General features: G+C 39.9%; 1 protein-coding gene across 1 annotated transcript in view; it reads left to right on the top strand.

Annotated features, from left to right (window-relative positions):
- Positions 1-3,792: 3,792 nt before the first annotated feature.
- The window catches only part of LOC130914716 (inactive phospholipase C-like protein 2), a 60,547-nt gene continuing 41,949 nt past the window's right edge, over positions 3,793-22,390 (top strand). Inside the window, exons 1-3 of the mRNA XM_057834154.1 lie at positions 3,793-4,638; positions 18,350-20,833; positions 21,107-21,310. Coding sequence (XP_057690137.1) covers positions 4,429-4,638; positions 18,350-20,833; positions 21,107-21,310 — 2,898 coding nt within the window. The 5' untranslated portion in view covers positions 3,793-4,428. The remainder of the gene's footprint in view (positions 4,639-18,349; positions 20,834-21,106; positions 21,311-22,390) is intronic.

Genomic DNA, 22,390 nt, shown 5'->3' with positions numbered 1-22,390 from the left:
GACGTCATCATAAAAACATAAAACAGTAGCGTCCTACCTCTCGCAGAAACGATTATCATGTGGGCGACACTACGCCCTGTTGACCAGCAGATGGCCTTGTTGTACAAGCCCCTGCTGTTCTCATCATCTTTCCCTGCTTCACGCAGAGTCGGGTCATTTTATTTTGATTATATTTTTGCATCAAGTGATCATAATACTTTGATTTTCTTGCTGTGGGTCAAGACTGCTCATTGACGTTGTATTAATCCTTGAGAAAGTTCCAATGAAAAAACAATAAACAATAAAATTTTAATATCAATATTTTATCCAAACACTAGAATTTATTTTTCCAAATTACAAATGACGAAAAAGAGTGTGTGACATGAATTGCCACGATTCAACAACTTACTTACTGTTCCAAATGTTATGTTTCCACGGTTAGTCGAGTATACTCACTGAGATTTCTTGACATAAGAAAAACAGCTAGCTGAAAATAAGCTTAACAGCCTTATTTGAAGCAAAAAGTTTGTATATTTAATCTTAAAAGAAAAACTTGTTCGTCAGAAATGTTCTTAATTCAAGAATTTTGTTCAAAACATTATTTGAAAGAATTTCTTTTGTTGATTTAGTTGAAAAATGACCAACTTTTAGATGTATTGACTCAGTACAAACAAATAGTAATATTTACTTAAAGTGGAAGAATCTGACGCATTAATCTTTTAACTAGCCTTTAACACTCAAAAAACAATGGAGAAAATTATTTGTCTAGATTTAATAAAAAATATCAGACTAAGACATTATAAATTTGCAGTGTGAAAGTATAGGTCAATACAGATTTATTTTTGCATTAATGGTTTAGCCTATCAATTAATTAGGTTCATATTGGTGAGAAATGTAGCCCTGACCACCATTCACCAAATATGTTTGGTCTTATTAATGTCTCGTCCCCAGCAAGAAGTGTACATGCAGGTTATGCTGTTATATCGTCCCTACCAATATTAAGACCAAACCTACGCCCTTGTTTTAAAGTATATACTCGTTGACGGTGATAGTCGTCCAGTCCATTTTAACTGAGAGAGCTGGCAGGGTTCGTTCGATTTTATTTGTAAGTATTAACTCGTTGGCTGCCTTTGACGGCAATAGACGTCCAATCCATTAGCAGCGAATGTTGCTGTCACCGTCATTGGATGTGAAATATGATTATTAAGAGTGTAGGTTTGCATAGGGACGGTAGGGACATAACACTACCAACTTTTCAGGATGCTCAAATTGTCCCCACCAACTGTTAAGGCAACTTTGTTTGCATTATATAAAGACTTCAGTTATATTGGTAATTTAGATTGTCTCCCAATGTGTTGTAAGGATAAAATTGACCCTACCATTATTAAGTGAATTATTTTCATTATGTTCAGTTCAGACTTACATTTACCCCTTTTCACTGCCCAGTGTCCCAGTTCATTTCCCCCCCTTCAAATTCACGTTTAATTGGCTGATGACTTGGACCCCCCCCCCCCCCCGACACACACGCACAAACACACTCACAACCTCAGGTCCATGCCGCCTCCTCCGCCCCCTTTGAAGAGGAGAGATATTAGGTATTTTTTTTCCGACCAGCTGCAGCCACTGTATTTAATGTAAAAAGACTTCAATGTTGTAGAGGTGGGGAACACACCACTAATTTTGCTACTAATAGTCCGACCTGTATCAGCGTTAGCATAAAATTAAACTGTGAATTTGCTAACCTGCAAAACTTCAGGAAGCTGCTTAGAAAGAGGTGTCTTCCTGTATGTATTTCCTACTGTTAACGTTAATTAAACTGTGAGAAATGTAGTGAACCGAGGTTGATACCTTTCTCCCCAATTTTCATTTTTAATTTATTTATGTGGTTTTAAAGCAGTCCAAAGGAGCTTTCATTAATTTTTTTTTTTTTTTTTGTAGTTTGGCTGTGCTTGTAGACAAAAGCAGTAGTGTCTTTTCTGAAGGAAGGCTGATTTAAAAATTTTTTTTTTTTTTTTAATACCTTGCTAAGAGTTTTTTGTGTTATTTCTAATGTATATTTTTATATATTATATATATGTCATATTAATTTCTCAACAATGTTGAGTGGTCTTAAGACAAATGTTTATTTTTTTGCATTCCTGGATAGTTAAGAGATTATTAACAAGTTTGTATTTTAATATCATTTGAGTTATGTTCAAATATTGAAATATAAATTTCCTAATAAAATCCAGACATTTATTCTGGAAGTTTTCAAACTGTTTCTTTAGTAGTTTTTTAAAACAAAGGTTTGAATGGAACAGTGTTTCACCTGAACCAATACATATGAATAGTATATAAGTCAATACAGATGTATTGCATTCATTATTTAGCCTATCAATTAATTAGGTTTATATTCGTGAGAAATGTAGCTCTGACCCCCATTCACCCGATCTGTTTGGTCTTATCAATGTCCCGTCCTCAGACACGGCGCTCCGCATACGCATAACACGCACTGCGCGAAGGGCACCAACTGCCTGAAGGGGCACCAGAAAAAAAATCAAGTTTGTAAAAAATCCTAAAAAATAGTAATTGTAATGATAACAACAATATATAGTATTTAAAATAAAACTTTGTAAAGCCTGATAAATGCAAGTAATACAAATATAAGTAACATAGGCTCATTATTTACACTAAAAAAAGAATCTCCTGTGCGGCCCTCTCGTCAGTCTACCTTTGGTGCCCCTCCCCCCCCCCCCCCCCAATTCCCTAGTGGTTTGCTCCATTATGCTTCAGTAGCAAATTTGGCAGAAGTTTATTCTTGAAAGGAAATGTCATCGAAAAGACAACAAGAGTCGGGGGCGGAAAAAAGGAAGAGGAAAAAGCAGCGAGATGATGCCCGCGCATCACTTGCAGGTAAGAATGTTTTTTTTTTTTTTTTTTTTTTTAAACAATTGTTTATTTATTATCAGCTATGTTTACATGACTACAATAATCGGATAACTGGGAATAACCAGGTAATGACAATAATGAGATTTGACGCATTTACGTGCACTTCAGTAATGTGATAAATTTGCGCTCATCAATGGGCCATGAGCGTTTAAGTGGTCTGGCTGTCATCAGCATCAATGGGGAAATTGACACAGAAACTGTCATATAATGACCTGATAGCTGATTTTGCGGTGCGGAAATGCAGACGTGTGCCTCTGTAGGGCCACTAACAACTGATTCTTGCACTTTAATGTTTGTATTTAAAGTTCATTATTTATGTTCATTTACAGATGTTTATTTGTAAATAGTTGTGGAATTTTTTATTTTATTTTATTTTAAATTATTTAGTTTTATTTATTTGAGTAGTTGGTGCCATTGGTAGATTTTTTAAAAATATTTTTTATAGAGACTTAATTATTATTATTTATTATTTTTGTTTTTTGTTTCATTTTGTTTTTGTTTGGTTTGACAGTTTGTGAAACATTTGTGAATGTGAATGTTTGGGAAATATTACTGTTGACAACTAAGTTATTTCGTAAAATAAAGCAATACTGACAAATGTTCAGATATTGTTCATTTCTATCGTTGGGTGGGGGGGGGGGGGGGGGGCACCACAAAGCATTTATGCCTAGGGCACCAAAATAGCTAGCGCCGGCCCTGCCCGTCCTCAGCAAAAAGTGTGCATGCAGGTTATACTGTTAAATCTTCCCTACCAATGTTGAGACCAAACCTACGCCCTTTATGATTATTCAATGCCACTTATCCCTGTTGATATGTTTTTTTTTTTTTTTTTTACAAAGCTACAATAAAGAAATTTGATTGACAGCACATCCTGTTTCTGGCCGGCGCGCGTTCACGCGATGACACAACTTGTTAATGAGCGTGCACGTACGACTTGTGGTAGTTGCGGTTCGAAAGCGTCCAACGACTGCTTGCTCGGAGAGAGAGTGAAGTAAAACTGAAAAAGTGATGGTGCTTTCCCTTATTTTTTTTCTGGAATAGAGATTCTTTTTTAAGCGCAAAAAGTTAAACATCAAAGTTAGCAAACTCCCTAGCTGACGGGCTAGGTAGCTAACCGCAGCTAACTGGCCGGAGCAGCTGTTAACTCACCGCCCCCCTCCGCTGCCGTCGCTCCCTCCCCGGATGGAGAGCTGCGACGCCGTATCGGAACTGGAGCGCCCGCGGTGAGTCGAACCGCGGGGGGATTTCGCCGTTAAAAGCCAGACTTTTACCACTCGCCCGTCTTATTTGGGCTAATTAGCTCGTTACCAGCCCGTTCCCGATGTCACGGTGCCGCGTACGGACACCGCTGCCGTCGTCTCCCCTCCGCGTACACGCCTCCTCTGCTAGCCGTGCGGCACCTTTCAGCACCCGGTGGCGGATGGTCGAGAAGAAGCACGCCGCGCGGATGTACTCAACCAGGAAATCGGACTAAATTCTAACCGGGAGTTCTTTTCCGAACCGTGTGAGTGTGCGTTGTCCATGGCGGAGTTGGAGGAGGACGGGGCCAGCCTGCTGGATCACGCGGCGGCCGAGGTGGGCGTGCAGGCGGCGGGGAAGACGCCCGGTGAGGGCTCGGTGTCTAACGGGGGCTGTGGCATGTGCGAAGACAACATGGTCGGTCAAGACAACGCCACCTCCGTGGAGCCCGACAATAAGGCGGACATGCCCCGCAGGAGCAGCATCATCAAGGTGGGTGCAAATATGAAGTCAGCCTCCACCTGAGCTCCACGGAGCTCCAGGAAAACAACATCTTTGAGCGTTTCCACTGATGAGTTTTCTACTAACACGCACCCATGTCACCTCAAATGATCTCGTTACATCAGGAATCTGGAAGTACAGAGTGTACTATTTTACAAACATCTTGCCTCACATGCAGTAAAGATGATGACAACACACACAAATGAAGACAATCTTACATGTTGAAACCCCCTGCGGTCATTTTCACTTGTAAATAATGGAGAAATTTGCACTACCATTGCCAAAATACTCGGTTTAAAAGGGGATGTAATATAAAAGTGATTTGTTAGCTTTAGTACCATCAATACTGTACTAAAATTCAAAACCCAGAGACATGTTGGGCTAGTCAAACTGGACTTCAACAAGTTTTGTTCCAACCAACCAAAAACGCTGAGATCGTTCTGACTCCATGAAGATGGATTTCATCTGATTATATACAGTTGTGCATAGGGATGTGCACGACTAGTCGTTTAATCGTTTAACCGCCTACTCATAATTAAACGTTTCTAGTGCTGCAGCGATTAATCGATTAACTTGAGTATTCGATTCGAAAAAAATATTCGAATTACATTTTGCTGCTTCGAATATTCGTTTCATTAAAGTGGCGTTGTGGTGGCACGGTGGCTGAGTGGTTAGCACGTCCGCATCGCAGTTCTGAGATCAAGGGTTCAACAATCCCGGGCTTCGGCCGTTTGCATGTTTTCCCCGTGCCTGCGTGGGTTTCCTCCGGGCACTCCGGTTTCCTCCCACATCCTAAAAACATTCATGGTAGGCTGATTGAACACTCTAAAATTGTCCGTAGGTATGAGTGTGTGCGTGAATGGTTGTATGTCTCCTTGTGCCCTGCAATTGGCTGGCAACCAGTTCAGGTTGTCACCTGCCTACTGCCCGTAGTTAGCTGGGATAGGCTCCCCCTCGTGAGGAAAAGCGGCATGGAAAATGAATGAATGAGTGAATAAAGTGGCGTTGTAATGGTTTGTCTTGAAAGTGTTTGCATTAAGCTTTATTGATTTCGATGGTTACACTGCCCTCAAGTCTGCTTCATTTCACATGGTCGAATCCAGCTGTTCCATGTTAAGACCAACATAAGCCAAGCTAAATTTTTTTTAATGCATTCGTAATTTAGTTTCTAGGTATATTTAGCCTTTTTTGTGGGAATATGTGTCTGAACCATATGTAAACAGCATTGTGAAAAAAAACGTGAACGTTTCATAGCATTTAAGCTAGCGGACTTTTGCTATGTAAGTTAACCAATTGTTCTTTTGTTGTACATAGATCTTCATTTATTTATTTTTTTATACCGTTTGAGGCTCAGCTCAGGTATTTTAATTTTTTTATGTTCCTTATCCGATTACTTGATTATTCGAACCATCTTGTTCATCGATTAATCGACTACTAAAATAATCGATAACTGCAGCCCTAAACGTTTTGTATATTACTAGTAGATTGAAGGGCATCCTGCGTCTTGACCCCCTTTTAAACATATGCTGAACTCCGGTTAAATCCCAGGACTTAAACGGGAAGCTTTTATTTCCGAAAGCAATTTCCCAGGATGACTTACACAGAGATGACACGGACATTAACCGGGTCGCGTCCTAGTATAATGTCTCCGACTTCACCGAGATGTAGCATGCATGAAAGTGGCTGGTTAATTCCCCAGTCACAGCTCATAGACTGATGACATAAATATCATGGTGGGACCATCGTCATTTCCTCTTTCTCAACATGGCAAATTGAAAAGAATGCAAAATCCAACTCGAAACATAACGAAATCAATTTGCTATTGAATGATAGAACCGGGGAAGAGGCAGCCCATCGTCCATCTTTAGAAATGTGTGGTTTATTTTGTTGCCGATGATGACCAAAAATGACGTAATGTCCGGGTTATAAAAATCACGTCCCTCGCCCTCCACGCACAGAGAGCACTGAGTCGCCGACACAGGACAAGTCTGAAAGTGTCCAACCCGGGTAATTCCCTAGACATTGAAATCCATGACAAGATGCTGCGTCACATTACACGGGAATTTAGCGGGATATAACTGGGGCATTGGTCTTGGCGCCTCTGCCTCTTTGTAAACAGGCTGAGTAGCCAGGGTGAGAAATGCAAAAACAACAACAACAACAACAAAAAACGTAGAGGGGACAGCGACTTGGCGTTTTGGCCAACGTATCAGGAATGTATTTGTCTTTCAATTGTTTACCTTTATTCAGTCAGTTTATGTGACATATATAATTTAAATAAATAACTTGTCCTGAATGTATGGGCTGAAATAGCTTGTAAATACACAAAACTTGGGCGTTTTAAACTTTTTATTTAACATGTGTCTGACTAGCCGCAAATAAAATCTGAGACCAGTCGGCGGGGAAATTAGTCGAAATTCCTATACCTAGTTGTGCATATGTTCTCGTAATTTATAGGAAAACTAAACCCAACATTTGATTTGTCAGCGCAAGTTTGAATCCAAATTTGCTAAAATTTGGTCCGAGCAATTGTGTCATCAACCTGTGGTTTTGGGTGTAAATTGCCAATTTAAAAACGGCCCAAAAAATAATTAATTCTTGAGACAATGATGCGATATTTGCCGATGATACAAATCTGCCATAGTTTTATTCTATTAAAGGGCCCACGATTAATTAAATACAAAATGTATACGTTTGGCAGTTATATTTCATCTAAAGAAATTAAAAATACAAAGATGTTGACTACCGTAATTTCTCGAATATAACGCACACTTTTTTCCCCCAAAATCAACTTGTAAAATCATGGGGCGCATTATAAACGGGTACATGGATGGAGACAGAAATATATATATATTATATATATATAGGCCTATATATAAACCGATTTTTTTTTTTTATTGACACGGCCACGTTGTGTTGAAGAAACGTATGCGGCGATCCATTGTCGAACGTTACGTGACCTGACGTCACCATTTTGTTTCGGTAATACTTCACTCTGATCGGCCGAATGATTTCGTCTGTGTCAAATTCTGCTTTTTTCACTCTTCATAAAGCACAGTAGTTTCTTGAACTCATTTGAGTCAACGTTTATTGCAGCTCCGCAACTCGGACCATAAGAAACGTAACAACACAGACTTCCTATATCTGTCCCTCGGGAAACTCAAACCCAAATAACAATAGTTCCTATTGTTACTGTCGTGTCTGTTTTATCTTGTCTTGAAAAAAACTAGAATACTTCGAGTGCCGCGTTCAACGTTTTATTTCTTGCTTTCAATAAACTTAAATGCCGACAAGCCGGCTATAACGCGGCGCTCTTTTGTCTAGCCTCAGCGGCCCTCTGACTCATAGACAATCACAACATAGATATGACAATGCAGCAGCATGGATCCACCAGTGCCACAACATAGAACAACATAACATAGAATACCAATATGTCACAGTGTCGACAGCGATGACCTCTCTCGGATTTCCAACTTACGTTCTCACTTTCATTTTACCGTATCAATCCTTGGAAGAAACATTTATTCATCATGATGAAATGAGCAAGTTATACAGCAGCCTTTAAAACAAAAGTCACATCTGTTTTGTTTTCTCCTAGATTCTGGTAAATTGGAGAAGTTGTCAAATCATATTATTACCGTAAATATTGTCAGTTTATGGTAATGTTTTGAACTACCAATATGCTATGCTTGTGCTGTGTTTCACCAGTCAGTAAAATGACATTTCTGTATCTGTACACGAGCTCTGTTTTCTTGTATTCTTCTATTTACTGGTGCTAAAATTAGGGTGCGCGTTATAAATGGGTACAATAATTTTCCCTAGATTTTACAAGTAAATTTGGGGTGCGCCTTATACATGGGTGCGCCTTATATTCAGGAAATTACAGTAGTTGTTTCCGAAAAACATTTGAACAAAAAACATTATTTTGAACAAAACAGCATATCTAAAAGAAATTGATCAGATTTTACTCTATCGTTGCCTAAGCAATCGCTGTATCGATCCAGATCGATGTATCGTCATACCCCTACTTCATTTGATTTAATGGTAAAAACACTTGGTAAAAAAAAAAAAAAAAAAAAAACAAATAGGGTTTTTTTTTTTTTTTTTTGTACTTTTTATGGTCTTGATCGTGTATCATTCTCGATTTGCTAAAGGTTCGGTCTTGTCATGGTGAGTTTTGGTTTCAGGAAAGTTGGTCTCGGATAGTTTGGTCTTGACCACAACACTAGAATTAATTCAAGGAAGTTAGTCCGTTCTTTATTCGTCCATGCTAGATTGCATTTTCCGACACAAGTCAGTTTCAGTTTTTTTTTTTTTTTCATGTGTCCTGCCAAATTTGGTTGTTAGAAGGGTAGTCACATCAAAACACTAATTCACAGTAAGGACACAGTGTAAAAATTGATTAACTGTGTGGAATGGACTTGAACTTGAGGCAAGATATTGAGCCATAGAGTGCTTGATCTTTAATTTCCCCTCATATTCTCTCTCTAATGACAACAATGCGTGTCATATTTCGAATTTCCTTCATTTTACACTATTTCGTTGCGATTCATTGCTATGAATATCACGCCGAAAAAGAATATTGCAGCCTGAGAACTTCCCAGACTGGTGAAGTGCAGTTTATCTCTGTGGCATTTACCTCCCCCGAGCTACATACTTCCAGAATGAATAAGAGAGCCTCTTCACTGCTTTTTTATCAAAATGTGATTTTGATAAAACTACCACAAATCTACTGCTTTGTGGCCTCTCTCATTCCGGTCCAGAAGTTTCCACACGTCGCATCCTCACGGTGCGCATTCAGAGCAGCGAAGCTCAGTGACCCGGAAACAAAAACAAAACAGAAGAGCCCCGTAATCACACGACACCATCGAGAGCCCGTACGATTCGGGACGGGAGATAATTGATATGCGCGGTGAGTCATTTTTCGAATCACCGCGTGCTGTTGAGGCCTTTTGCTTTGCCAACACAGATGGATAAACATCGCATGAGTCACTTCGCACTCAAATGCCACGTTAAGACAACACTCAAATCAATAACACACTCAAATTTCACGCATGCTGTATGTTGATATTGGCTACCATTGACTGCCGATCCATTTTGACATGTAATACTCCCAGTTCAAATGGCATCTATCGCCCTTAATACTGAAGTTGTAGAACTAGCGATGTCCTGATCGCATATTTTTTGCGTCCGAGTCACCTGATTTTGAGAATGTGCCAAAACGGAGTCCCGATCCAATACTGAAAACATTTTTTTCTTTTAAATTGTAACAAAAGTTCCAAACATGTTACGGTCCCACCGAACCGCCTTCATAATGTGAATTATTTTTAAACAAGAATAATGTAGAAAAATGCTTTTCTTTATTAAATACTTCATTGAGTGAGTCCACTCAGATCCACTCACACTTTGATGCTCACACTGCTGAGAACAGCCTCTCACTTGTACAAGGAGTTGCCAAAGCACACTTATGCAAGTTTAACGATGATTGACACATTTACGCATTTGACCGGAGCGCTCCCAAGCTTCTCTGGCAAGATCAAAGCTACAAACCTGTCAATCATCATTGACTTTAAGTACGAAATGCAAGCTGGACAGTTTGGCCGCACTACTTAGCAAGAGGGAGGGTGAGAGACTGTGGCACTGTAGGAGTATGTAGCAGAAAACATATATTTATTTTTTAACCTCATCTTTTTCACCCGATTTCGATCCTCTGAAAAATGGTGCGATCGGCCTGATTTCCGATCACATTATTGGATCGAGACATCCCTATCATGAATTCATCAAAGGCCACGTCTACTGATTATTTCAATAATTTATTACTTGTTGATTCTTTTCTTGATTAATTGGATAGACCATTATACATTCAATTTCCATCCTTTTAGCAACCCTTTAAGGAACTGGTCACTAAAGTGGACAACTATTCAAAAAGTTGCTCTTTTCTATATGAATGTGATAAAGACCTTTAAGCCTTTATAGGGCATTTTCGGTCATTCAAAAAGACCTAACTTAAATTAGCAATTTTTATTGTAATTTAAAAATGATTACACCCCAAGTAAAGAATAAAAAGAATAAAAGAATGTTCATTTGCCCCTCCCAGTCAAAATAAATTGGACATCTATTGCCGTCTATGGCAGCCAATGAGTTAAATGAGTGTCTTTTAAGGGTTAAAAATAATCAATTCATGCATGAAAGGGTTGAAAACTAAGACGGTATTTGAAATCAATATTGCAGAAATTGATTAAATTACTGTTTTGGGTTGGAACATCAGAAAACTTGACAAATTATTATTAAAACTCAAATAACTGATGTTTTCATTCGGTTTTTTTTAAATCGGAGGATAGTTCATGTTGAGATGTTAGCATTCTGAGGATTTTGACAATTTCAAGCTGAATGAATAATCGTTTATAACAATAGTCATTGATTTATTTGATAATTAATCACTTTTTGAATAATATTGTACATATTTCTGCTTATTTAAAGTGAAACTTGTCCCTCTGGGGAAAAAAACACACACAAAAAAAAAAACGCTACCTTTTCTTTCCGCTTTGTGGTGGGCGTCTCATAGTCCGAAAATAACGGTAGTTATTAATGTTTTTTTTTTTTTTCCTATAAATTATTAATCCCTGCCAGCCACGTGTATTATATAATAGTATTCAGAGTATGTGTTGTGGTAGTTGGGGGGAAAAAACAACAACATTTAAATTAAAAACACTAATTGACAGTGGTAATGGCAGCCAATTAGTTCACCATTAAGGCAAAAAGCAGATGGAATTTCAACTTCTTGCCATTCAAATACATTAGAAAATGACATAATTGTAACATTAGCATACGTATTTATTTCCTCTGAATGAAGTTTTTTGCTACTTTGGAGCCACTCTAGTCTCTTCCCTTTAGGGGTGTGACAAAATATCGAAATGGTGATAAATCGTGATACTTTGTATCCCAAAAGGTAATCGATGTGCTTCTGCCAAGAATCGAGATATCGTTTTAAAAAGGTGTCAATGTTTAAAAAAAACAAAAAACAAAAAAAGGAACCAACAGGTTGCTACCAAAATCTTCCACTATAATAGTGTCTCAGTTAACTCTAAGGCTGCCATTGACGGTGCTCCACGCCCAATCCTTTCAGACTGGGAACGTTCGTTCACTTGAAACCAGAGCATTCTCAGTCATTCTGTAGGGTTTTCGGGGCATTCACAGGTCCCTTTGCTGTTCATTTACAGGTCATTTCCTGTTGAGTTTGAGTCACTGCCTGTTCATTTGGGTGAATCCCAGGTCACTTCCTGTTCTGTAACTCCAAATAAACAGGAAGTGACCCATAAAATACCCCTAAATCAACAGGAAGTAACTGAAAATCGACAAGTAAATGACCTTAAATGGCCCAAAATGACCTCATTGCCTGGCATTTGCTTCCACTGACACTGTGAATTGGAATGAGTTCATCACTAAAAGACGTTCAATCCGTTTGAAGTGCTGCCATCCTCCCACTTCAAACGGATTGAACGTCTACTAGTGATGAACTCATTCCAATTCACCCAACCCAACCCAAACCGCGTACTCTAGTATCTTGAAGTGCTGCCATCCTCCCACTTCAAACGGATTGAACGTCTACTAGTGATGAACTCATTCCAATTCACAGCAGAAGCTTTTTTTTCTGTTTAATAGTTGTTTGTAGTTGTTCCTAGAATGATTTCCTGACCAATGTATCGGTAATCGTTGTATCGCCATATCGTCAGATCGTCGTTATCGTGAGCTTTGTATCGCAAATTGTATCGTATCATGAGGTACCAAGAGGTTCCCACTCCTACGTCCTTTTGTCTTTCTTTGAAAGTGTAAGTGTCACAATATTGACTGTGATAATTACAAGTGTCCACACCAAACTAAACACTAACCGTTTGTTTTTCTTAAGAATATAACAAACCAGTCAAGCCTGAATTTCCCTCATCTTCTACTGTTTGCTCGTGAAGTCGATTTAGCCTTCAGGTATTTAAAATCAACATCTCAGTGATCTGAATGTTAATTGTATCAACAGTTAGACTCATAGCTTTAACCGCTGTTTCTGTCCAACTTGCTCTCTGTATTTGTTTTAACTGTGTTCATTTAACTGTAAATGAAAATGACAATTTTGGATTTAGGAGTTCCAATTTTAACTGTTCTGCTATACTAGTAATACGGTGTACAGTACAGTAAAATGTACCTTGAAAGTGACATTTTGTCATTGACTGGATTGAATTAGATTTTCATTTTTGACTCTTGAAATGTCTGTATTTTTTTCTGGTAGATTACAACCTTGAATTACTTTTGCATCAGGGAGCAATTTCATTTCATAATCGTAGTTTTTAAAAAGGGCGTTTAACGGCTCGGTGCGCTCCGATGGAGCAAATGAATGACTGCATTTTGATTTTACAGCACACCAAACGCAAAACGAAACTGGTTCGGAGGGTTAGGAAATTAGTTTTCATGAGTGGTCAACAAAATTTGAATTGTCAATGATGTGGCGATGCCACAGCGGTAATATCAAATAGGGCTGCACCAAAGATAATGTTTAGTCAGTTAATCACTCAGTATTTTTGACTGCCAGCCCCTCCCCAGTCTTAATGGACGGGACGTCTATCGCCGTCGATGGCAGCCAACAAGTTTAGATTAAAAAAAGAAAAAAAGGAAGCAAAGCCTGAGTGTTAAATGTCGATTTTTGTTACTTACTCATGAAGGATGTGGTGAGCACAACCCAAACCGCGTACTCTAGTATCAATTGTGCAACAACAACAGGGGTGTGACAGCTAAACGTTATTTGTACACTACACAACTGCTCAGCAAACAACAAAAAGTGTTTGCTAGCCCGCTGGCGTGTTTGCCGTTTGCAGTTTAAAAACATAGAACTGGTCCATCTGGCTGTTAGCGTGAAACACTTGCAAATTAGCAGGTGTCAATCGGGTTGATGGCTGCCTTTGCATTTTTAGTTTCTTTTCATTAGAGTTGACACAGACGCTGAACAGATCTTTAAGACGTATTGAAATTCGAGTTTTTGAAAATATATTTTAGGGATGTCCCGATAACATTCTGTTATTTTTGCATGTGAGTCAGAGTCACTTGATCTTGAAGATCTGCCGATTCCGAGTCACGATCCAATACCTTGGAAATGTATCAATCACAACATTATAACCATATACTAGTCCTTCTAAAAAAATTTGCATATTGTGATTAATTTAATTATTTTCTGTAATGTACTCATAAACATTAGACTTTCATATATTTTAGATTCATGACACACAACTGAAGTAGTTCAAGCCTTTTATTGTTTTAATATTGATGATTTTGGCAAAAAAGTCAAGAAAAACCAAAAATCCCTATCTAAAAAAATTAGCATATAATGAAAAGGTACTCTAAAGAAACTACTAACCTAATCATCTGAATCAACAAATTAACTCAAAACCCCTGCGAAAGATTCCTGAGGCTTTTAAAAACTCTCGACCTGGGTCATTACTCAAAACCGCAATCATGGGCAAGACTGCCGACCTGACTGCTGTCCAGAAGGCCATCTTTGACACACTCAAGCAAGAAGCTAAAACACAGAAAGAAATTTCTGAGCGAATAGGCTGTTCCCAGAGTGCTGTATCAAGACACCTCAGTGGGAAGGAAAAAGTGTGGCAGGAAACGCTGCACAACCAGAAGAGGTAACCGCACCCTGAGGAAGATTGTGGAGAAGGGCCGATTCCAGACCTTGGGGGACCTGCAGAAACAGTGGACTGAGTCTGGAGTAGAAACATCCAGAGCCACCGTGCACAGGCGTGTGCTGGAAATGGGCTACAGGTGCCACATTCCCCAGGTCAAGCCACTTTTGAACCTGAAACAGCGGCAGAAGCGCCTGACCTGGGCTACAGAGAAGCAGCACTGGACTGTTGCTCAGTGGTCCAAAGTACTTTTTTCAGATAAAAGCAAATTTTGCATGTCATTCGGAAATCAAGGCGCCAGAGTTTGGAGGAAGACTGGCAGAAGGAAATGGAAAATGCCTGAAGTCCATCGTCAGATACCCACAGTCAGTGATTGTCTGGCGTGCCATGTCAGCTGCTGGTGTTGGTCTACTGTGTTTTATCAAGGGCAGGGTCAATGTAGCTAGCGATCAGGAGTTTTTGGAGCACTTCATGCTTCCGTCTGCTGAAAAGCTTTATGGAGATGAAGAGTTCATTTTTCAGCACGACCTGGCACATGCTCACAATGCCAAAACCCCTAGTTAATGGTTTACTGGCCATGGCATTACTGTGCTCAATTGGCCTGCCAACTCTCCTGACCTGAACCCCATAGAGAATCTGTGGAATATTGTGAAGAGTAAGTTGAGAGACACCAGACCCAACACTGGATGAGCTTAAGGCCTCTGTCGAAGCATCCTGGGCCTCCATAACACCTCAGCAGTGCCACAGGCTGATTGCCTCCATGCCAAAGCACATTGAAGCAGTCATTTCTGCAAAAGGATTCCCGACCAAGTATTGAGTGCATAGCTGATTTAATTAATTGAAGGTTGACTTTTTTTGGATTAAAAAAACACTTTTTCGTATTGGTCGGATGAAATATACTAATTTATTGAGATAGGGATTTTGTTTTTCCCTTTAATTAAAAATAAATAAATACAACATTAAAAAGTAAATGAGATTAATGTTTACTTATATCATTTGAAATATATTTTAAAACAGTAACACTTAAAATATATTAAGATAACAAAATAAAAATATTTTTAAGCTTTTTTTTTTTTTTTTTTAAGAGAAAAATCAAGAACCTCAAAAAAGACATTGTTGGACGATTTAAGTCAACAATGTATCCAAATGATTAAAGGAAACAGTTGTCGATAAGCTTGAACATCGATTCAGAGCCAATTAGTGGATTAATTGCTGTCACAATAATATGTGGACAATTTCAATGTAAGCAAATTTTACTGATCGCCTGACTCTCAAATTCAAATTTCTCAGGGCTGACAACTCATTCCCCTACCATTCCAAATGGATTGGATGTCTATCACTGTAAATGCCAGCCAATGATTTAATAATTTCCACCCTTTTCAATCATCGACAGTAAATCAAACGGCCTCCCTAGTAGCTCTCGTCTCGTTTCCTTTTTTTCTTTCCTTTTCCATTCATGAATGCAGTCACGCTGATTTTGCTGATAGACGTCCACATTGAGCATTCATAAGCCAGTTACACTGCTGACTCTTGTCTCATCTCATGTGACCGTCACGTCCTCCCTCTGAGAAGACACAGGTGTTTTGTTTGTTCAGTACAACCAGCTGTGTGTTTTTAAAATGTATTTCCAAGCCCCCTTACTCTTGTGAGAGAGCCTCGTTGTCATTTCTTCGCGCGGGTCGTACGCCAGGTGCTGGAACTGCCGGCACGTCAGGGATGTTCTCGCAACCATTGCTGATGTGTGTCACCGTGTGTGTGCACATTGCTTATTCTTGCATCAGCTGGAGTGTTACTGAGTTACACAAGTGTTTCTCGCCTCACCCTCCTGTTTCCTGGATTGCTCAAATGGCCTCCGGCCTTAAAAAAAATAAAATGCGTTTGAGGATCAAGACGATCAATGCACGGATGGAGTAGAGCGGTCAAGACAGGACAGAAAAAAAACATGTCTGACCTAAGGAAATGGAGGTTAATCTACAGGAAGTAGACATAAGCCATTAGCGCGCTGATGTTTTAACTTGGCGTTAACATTCTTTGGCCCACTCAAAAGGATTCTGTGCGCTCATGCATTTAACTGTTGAATTAATATACCCACCCAGCGGAATGTGACTTATGATATGATGAGTAAGTTGTTAGTGTGCCTGTTTGTGTTTGATCACATTATGACTTTAGGTTTTTCTAATGCATATGAAGTGTCAAATTTAACTTCCTGAACATAAATTTTCTTTTAAAGAGAACGTGACGGAAGTGGATTGTTTTATATTGTTGTAAATCAGCGGTCCCCAAACTACGGCCCGCGGGCTGGATACGGCCTGCCTCCACATTTGGTCTGGCCCCCTGAACATTTATTTATTTTTTCAATAGTGTTATTTATTTCCAGGCTTTTTTCTGTGAAGAACCCAGAGAGGGTTATTTAGTTATTATCTGTTTAATTAATAGTGTTATTATTATTATATTTTGGGCTGTCAAACGATTACATTTTTTAATCGAGTTAATCACAGCTTAAAAATTAATTAATCATAATTAATCGCAATTCAAACCATGTATAAAATATGCCATATTTTTCTGTAAATAATTGTTGGATTTGAAAGATAAGACACAAGACGGATATGTACATTCAACATACTGTACATAAGTACTGTATTTGTTTATTATAACAATAAATCAACAAGATGCCATTAACATTATTAACATTCTGTTAAAGCGATCCATGGATAGAAAGACTTGTAGTTCTTAAAAGATAAATGTTAGTACAAGTTATAGAAATTTTATATTAAAACTTCTCTTAATGTTTCATTTTAATAAAATTTGTAAAATTTTCAAACAAAAAATAAACTAGTAGCTCGCCATTGTTGATGTCAATAATTATACAATGCTCATGGTGCTGAAACCTATAAAATCAGTCGCACCCAAGCGCCAGCAGCGGGTGACAAAACACCAAAAAACACAAGAACAAATGGACATGAACCTGTGCTGTCATTTTAATCTGTTTGAGCGGGGCATGTGCGTTAAATGCGTCAAATATTTTAACGTGATTAATTAAAAAAATTAATTACCACCCTTTAACACGATAATTTTGACAGCCCATATATTTTATATCATATCATATATCATATCATATCATATCATATCATATCATATCATATCATATCATATCATATCATATCATATCATTATTATTTTTATTTTATCTACTTTTGTTCCATGACGAATTCAGAAAGGGTTATTTGATTGCGGCTTTCTGAAAAACAATAAATGTTTACATTTAGGCACTCCTGCAATTGTCACAATTTTTCTGTTACAAACTGACTCGGCCCCTCATCAGAGAAGGAAAAAGTTATGTGGCCCTCACAGGAAAAAGTTTGGGGACCCCTGTTGTAAATGATTATGAAATTCCATGAAACACTATATATTGTTTTATGGTGTTTTAATAGTTTGGCAGTATAGCGAAGTTATGTTTTGACATGGCAAATATTCAAAGTCATTTGTTTAATGGCTACCATTAGTTCCTTACATGACTAAAACAGTTTGTTTTTCCCTGAACTCTGCAAAGTCCACAACATAAAAGCTTGCCCTCATACTGAACCTGCTGCTGGTGTGGCAATGAGAGGGGAATCAAAAAGGGGGAGGGGGGGGGGAACTGGCTTCACTGAAAATGTCAACGCTGCCTGAAGATTTTGAGTCGATTTGTGCGGGCAACTTTTCTCTCCGGAAGGGAACATCTCGGTAATGTATCGTGACAGGAACTTGTAGTTATCTGCTGAAGTCAGAAGTGCAAAATATGTTCACAGTTCAGGCAGCGACCAGGCTGGCGGCAGTTTTGGATAAGTGTGAAAGTAGACATGTTTTTTCCATTTCTTCCAGATTTAAAACAGTTCCTAGTTGACTTAATGTGTCAGTAGCAATCCTTGTGATAACACTGCAAGTTAAATTATATTTTATGGCTGGGAAGCACTTTACAGATCCTAATATTTATTTACAAGACATTAAAAAGGTACATTTTCCCTTAATATTTGTGTTATTTTTATAATTTACAGGATTCCTCGAGACAACGGAAGGAGAGGAAGAAGACTGTGTCGTTCAGCAGTATGCCCACCGAGAAGAAGATGAACAGTGCCAGCGACTGCATCACTGCCATGGTGGACGGGTCTGAGCTGAAGAAGGTGCGCTCCAACTCGCGGATCTACCACCGCTACTTCCTGCTGGACGCCGACATGCAGTCCCTGCGGTGGGAGCCCACCAAGAAGGAGTCGGACAAGGCTAAAATCGACGTCAAGTCCATCAAGGAGGTTCGCACGGGGAAGAACACGGACACTTTTCGAACTAACGGAACCTACGATCAGATCTCTGAGGACTGCGCTTTCTCGATTATCTTTGGCGAGAACTACGAGTCCTTGGACTTGGTGGCCAACACTGCAGACGTAGCTAACACCTGGATTACGGGCCTGAGGTACCTGATCTCCTACGGGAAACATACACTGAACATGATCGAGAGCAGTCAGAATAATATGCGTTCTTCCTGGCTCGGGGAACTTTTCAGCCAAGCGGACAGTAACAACAGTCAACAGATAACAATATGCGCTGCTGTGCAGCTGGTCAAAAAGTTGAACCCGGGACTTAAAAACGTAAAAATCGAGCTGAAGTTCAAAGAGCTTCACAAAGTTAAGGACAAGGTTGGCTCTCTGGTGACGAAAGACGAGTTCATCGAGGTCTTTCATGATCTATGTACCAGGCCAGAAATTTATTTTCTCTTTGTCCAGTTCTCTAGCAACAAGGAATTTCTGGACACAAAGGACTTGATGATATTCCTGGAAGCTGAGCAGGGCATGGCGCAAGTCAGCGAGGACACCAGTGTGGAAGTCATCCAGAAGTATGAACCGTCCAAGGAGGGTCGGCTCAGAGGCTGGCTCTCTCTGGATGGCTTCACCAACTATCTTCTGTCTGCAGAGTGCCACATATTTGACCCCGAGCACAAAACTGTGTGCCAGGACATGACCCAGCCGTTGTCCCACTACTACATCAACTCTTCTCACAACACGTACCTAATAGAAGATCAGTTCAGGGGCCCATCTGACGTGACGGGGTATATCCGTGCTCTCAAGATGGGCTGTCGCAGCGTGGAGCTGGACGTTTGGGACGGACCTGAGAACGAGCCCGTGATTTACACTGGTCACACCATGACCTCTCAGATCGTCTTTCGGAGCGTCATCGATGTGGTCAACAAGTACGCTTTTGTGGCATCAGACTTTCCGCTGATCCTGTGTTTGGAAAACCACTGCTCATTGAAGCAGCAGAAGGTAATGTTTCAGCACCTCAAAAAGATTCTAGGAGACAAGCTCAGCCTGGATCCCCCTAAACCTGACGATTGCTACCTCCCGTCCCCCTCAGATCTGAAGGGAATGATCCTGCTTAAGGGCAAGAAACTCGGCACTAACTGCACTGGATCTGAAGGTGAGGTGACAGACGAGGACGAGGGGGCGGAGATGTCACAGAGAATGAGCATTGACTCACCCGAACAACAGATGGTCACGCCCAAAAACTTCCAGCTGTCAAAGGACCTTTCAGACCTTGTTACCTTGTGCAAGTCCGTGGAGTTCAAGGACTTTCCGACGTCATTCCAGAGCCAAAAGCATTGGGAGCTCTGCTCCTTTAACGAAGTTTTTGCTAGCCGCTGCGCAAGCGACTTTCCTGGCGAATTTGTTAACTACAACAAGAAGTTTCTGGCACGTGTTTACCCCAGTCCTATGCGGATTGACTCCAGCAACATGAACCCGCAAGACTTCTGGAAATGCGGTTGCCAGATCGTGGCAATGAACTACCAGACTCCCGGTCTTATGATGGATTTGAACATTGGCTGGTTCCGTCAGAACGGGAATTGCGGTTACGTCCTGCGACCTGCCATCATGCGAGAGCAGGTGTCTTATTTCAGTGCCAACACAAAAGATTCAGTGCCTGGTGTATCTCCCCAACTCTTACATATTAAAATAATCAGCGGACAAAATTTCCCGAAGCCCAAAGGCTCGGGTGCCAAGGGAGACGTGGTCGACCCTTACGTTTACGTGGAAATCCATGGCATTCCCGCCGACTGTGCTGAGCAAAGGACTAAGACGGTCAATCAGAATGGGGACAACCCGCTGTTTGACGAAAGCTTTGAGTTCCAGATCAACCTTCCTGAGCTTGCCATGGTGCGCTTCGTGGTGCTGGACGATGACTATATTGGCGATGAGTTCATCGGCCAGTACACCATCCCCTTCGAATGCCTGCAGCCGGGTTTCCGCCACGTCCCGCTGCAGTCGCTCACTGGCGAGGTCCTGCCGCACACCCTGCTTTTTGTTCATGTAGCCATCACGAACCGGAGAGGCGGCGGAAAGCCCCACAAGCGAGGCCTGTCTGTGCGCAAGGGCAAGAGGAGCAGGGAGTATGCCAGCATGAGGGTGTTGCTTGTCAAGGCCCTGGACGATGTTTTCAAGACAGCCATGTTACCGCTGAGAGAGGCCACAGACCTCAGAGAAAATATGCAGGTCAGTCACTTATTTAACGGGTTTGTCATTTCCCTTAGTTTATCAAAATTCTCAACTGAATCAGTTATGTCTTGTCCGAGTCAGCACATATCAATTTTAAAAAAGCTTTATCACTACCTGTAGGTCTTTAGTGGTTAAGTGGTTTAGAATGACAGGAGGTCATTTAAGTGCAACCTAATTGCAGCATCTTCCAGACTGTCTGGCCTAAAAGCCAGACATTACAAAACAAGACGCTGGAGTAGTCATTTCCTGATTTGTATTCTCCTCTTGCAGAATGCCATTGTGTCCTTTAAAGAGCTGTGTGGCCTTTCTGCCGTGGCCAATCTCAAGCAGTGCATTCTGGCCCTCTCCCCTCGACTTAGCGCACCAGACAGTGGGCCTCTTTTGCTCTTCAACCTGGCTGACCACTATCCTGTCATGGAGCCCCAAGGTCTGCTGCCAGAGGTCCTCAAGAAAGTGGTCACGACCTATGACTTGGTGAGTAGTAGGAAATGTCATGTCCAAAGTCTGCCCTGAGACAAGACCAAGACCTTCAAAATGTCATCTCGAGACTGGTTTTAAGAGTTACAACACTTTTAGGTCTGAAAAACCTGGATTGGATCACACGACTAGGGCTTTGTTTGGAGTCTTTGTTTAGCTAAATAATGTCCTAATCTTTTCTTTTAAACTCTTAATTTAGAATATTAGCGGATTAGTCTTCCATGAAATCAGACTCTATAATTTTGTAATTATTCAAAATAAGATAAAGCTTGTACTTTGGGAAACAATTATATAGTAGGGTTGGGAATCTCTGGCATGAAGCCGATTCGATATGTATCTAGATACGCATGTTACAATTCGATTAAAAAAAAAACGATACATTATTAAGGGCGAGTGATTCGATACGATTTGATAGTTTAAGAATGATACGGTTCAATACAGAGTGAAAACGATACGATAGTAAACATTTGTGTGTGTTCATATAGTATTTTAGACATAATAAAGACCACATTTCTAATAGCAAAATTAAACAACTTAATATCATACCAATGTATGTTTTATTTTTTTAAGAAAAAAAAAATAAGGCTTACTAAATTTGCGTCATTTTGTTGGATGGAATTGATAATAAAATAAAACTCCAGTGACAGACAACAATAAAGTGCAGTAATTCAATTACTGTATTTCCTGGTGTTTTGAACACAAGGTAAGTAATTTAAGTGCAAACTTTCAATCTAAACATCTTACAAACAAAAAATATTAATTCTATGCAGCAGCTCTAGAAAAAAAGAATTAAACCTGCTTGTGTTATCATTATAAATAAATAATAAATTATGCTTTACCACTTGTATAATTGGGGGAATAAAAACATGGCATTTTAGACAGACAGGTCAATAATCATTACTTTAACCTGCCTGTGCTTCCACATTTTTTATTCCTCATCACTGTCCATATCTTTTTTGAAGGGCAGATTTTTCTTGAGGAAGATCAACTGATCCACATGTTCATGTTTAAGTAGACTGCGTTTCGTGGAAACAATATGCCGTCCGTACCTGGCTTCGGTGCTCAAACTGTCCATTG

Source organism: Corythoichthys intestinalis, chromosome 4 (genome assembly GCF_030265065.1).
Source record: "Corythoichthys intestinalis isolate RoL2023-P3 chromosome 4, ASM3026506v1, whole genome shotgun sequence".
Lineage (NCBI taxonomy): Eukaryota > Metazoa > Chordata > Actinopteri > Syngnathiformes > Syngnathidae > Corythoichthys > Corythoichthys intestinalis.
This window is presented reverse-complemented; position numbering and strand designations above follow the sequence as displayed.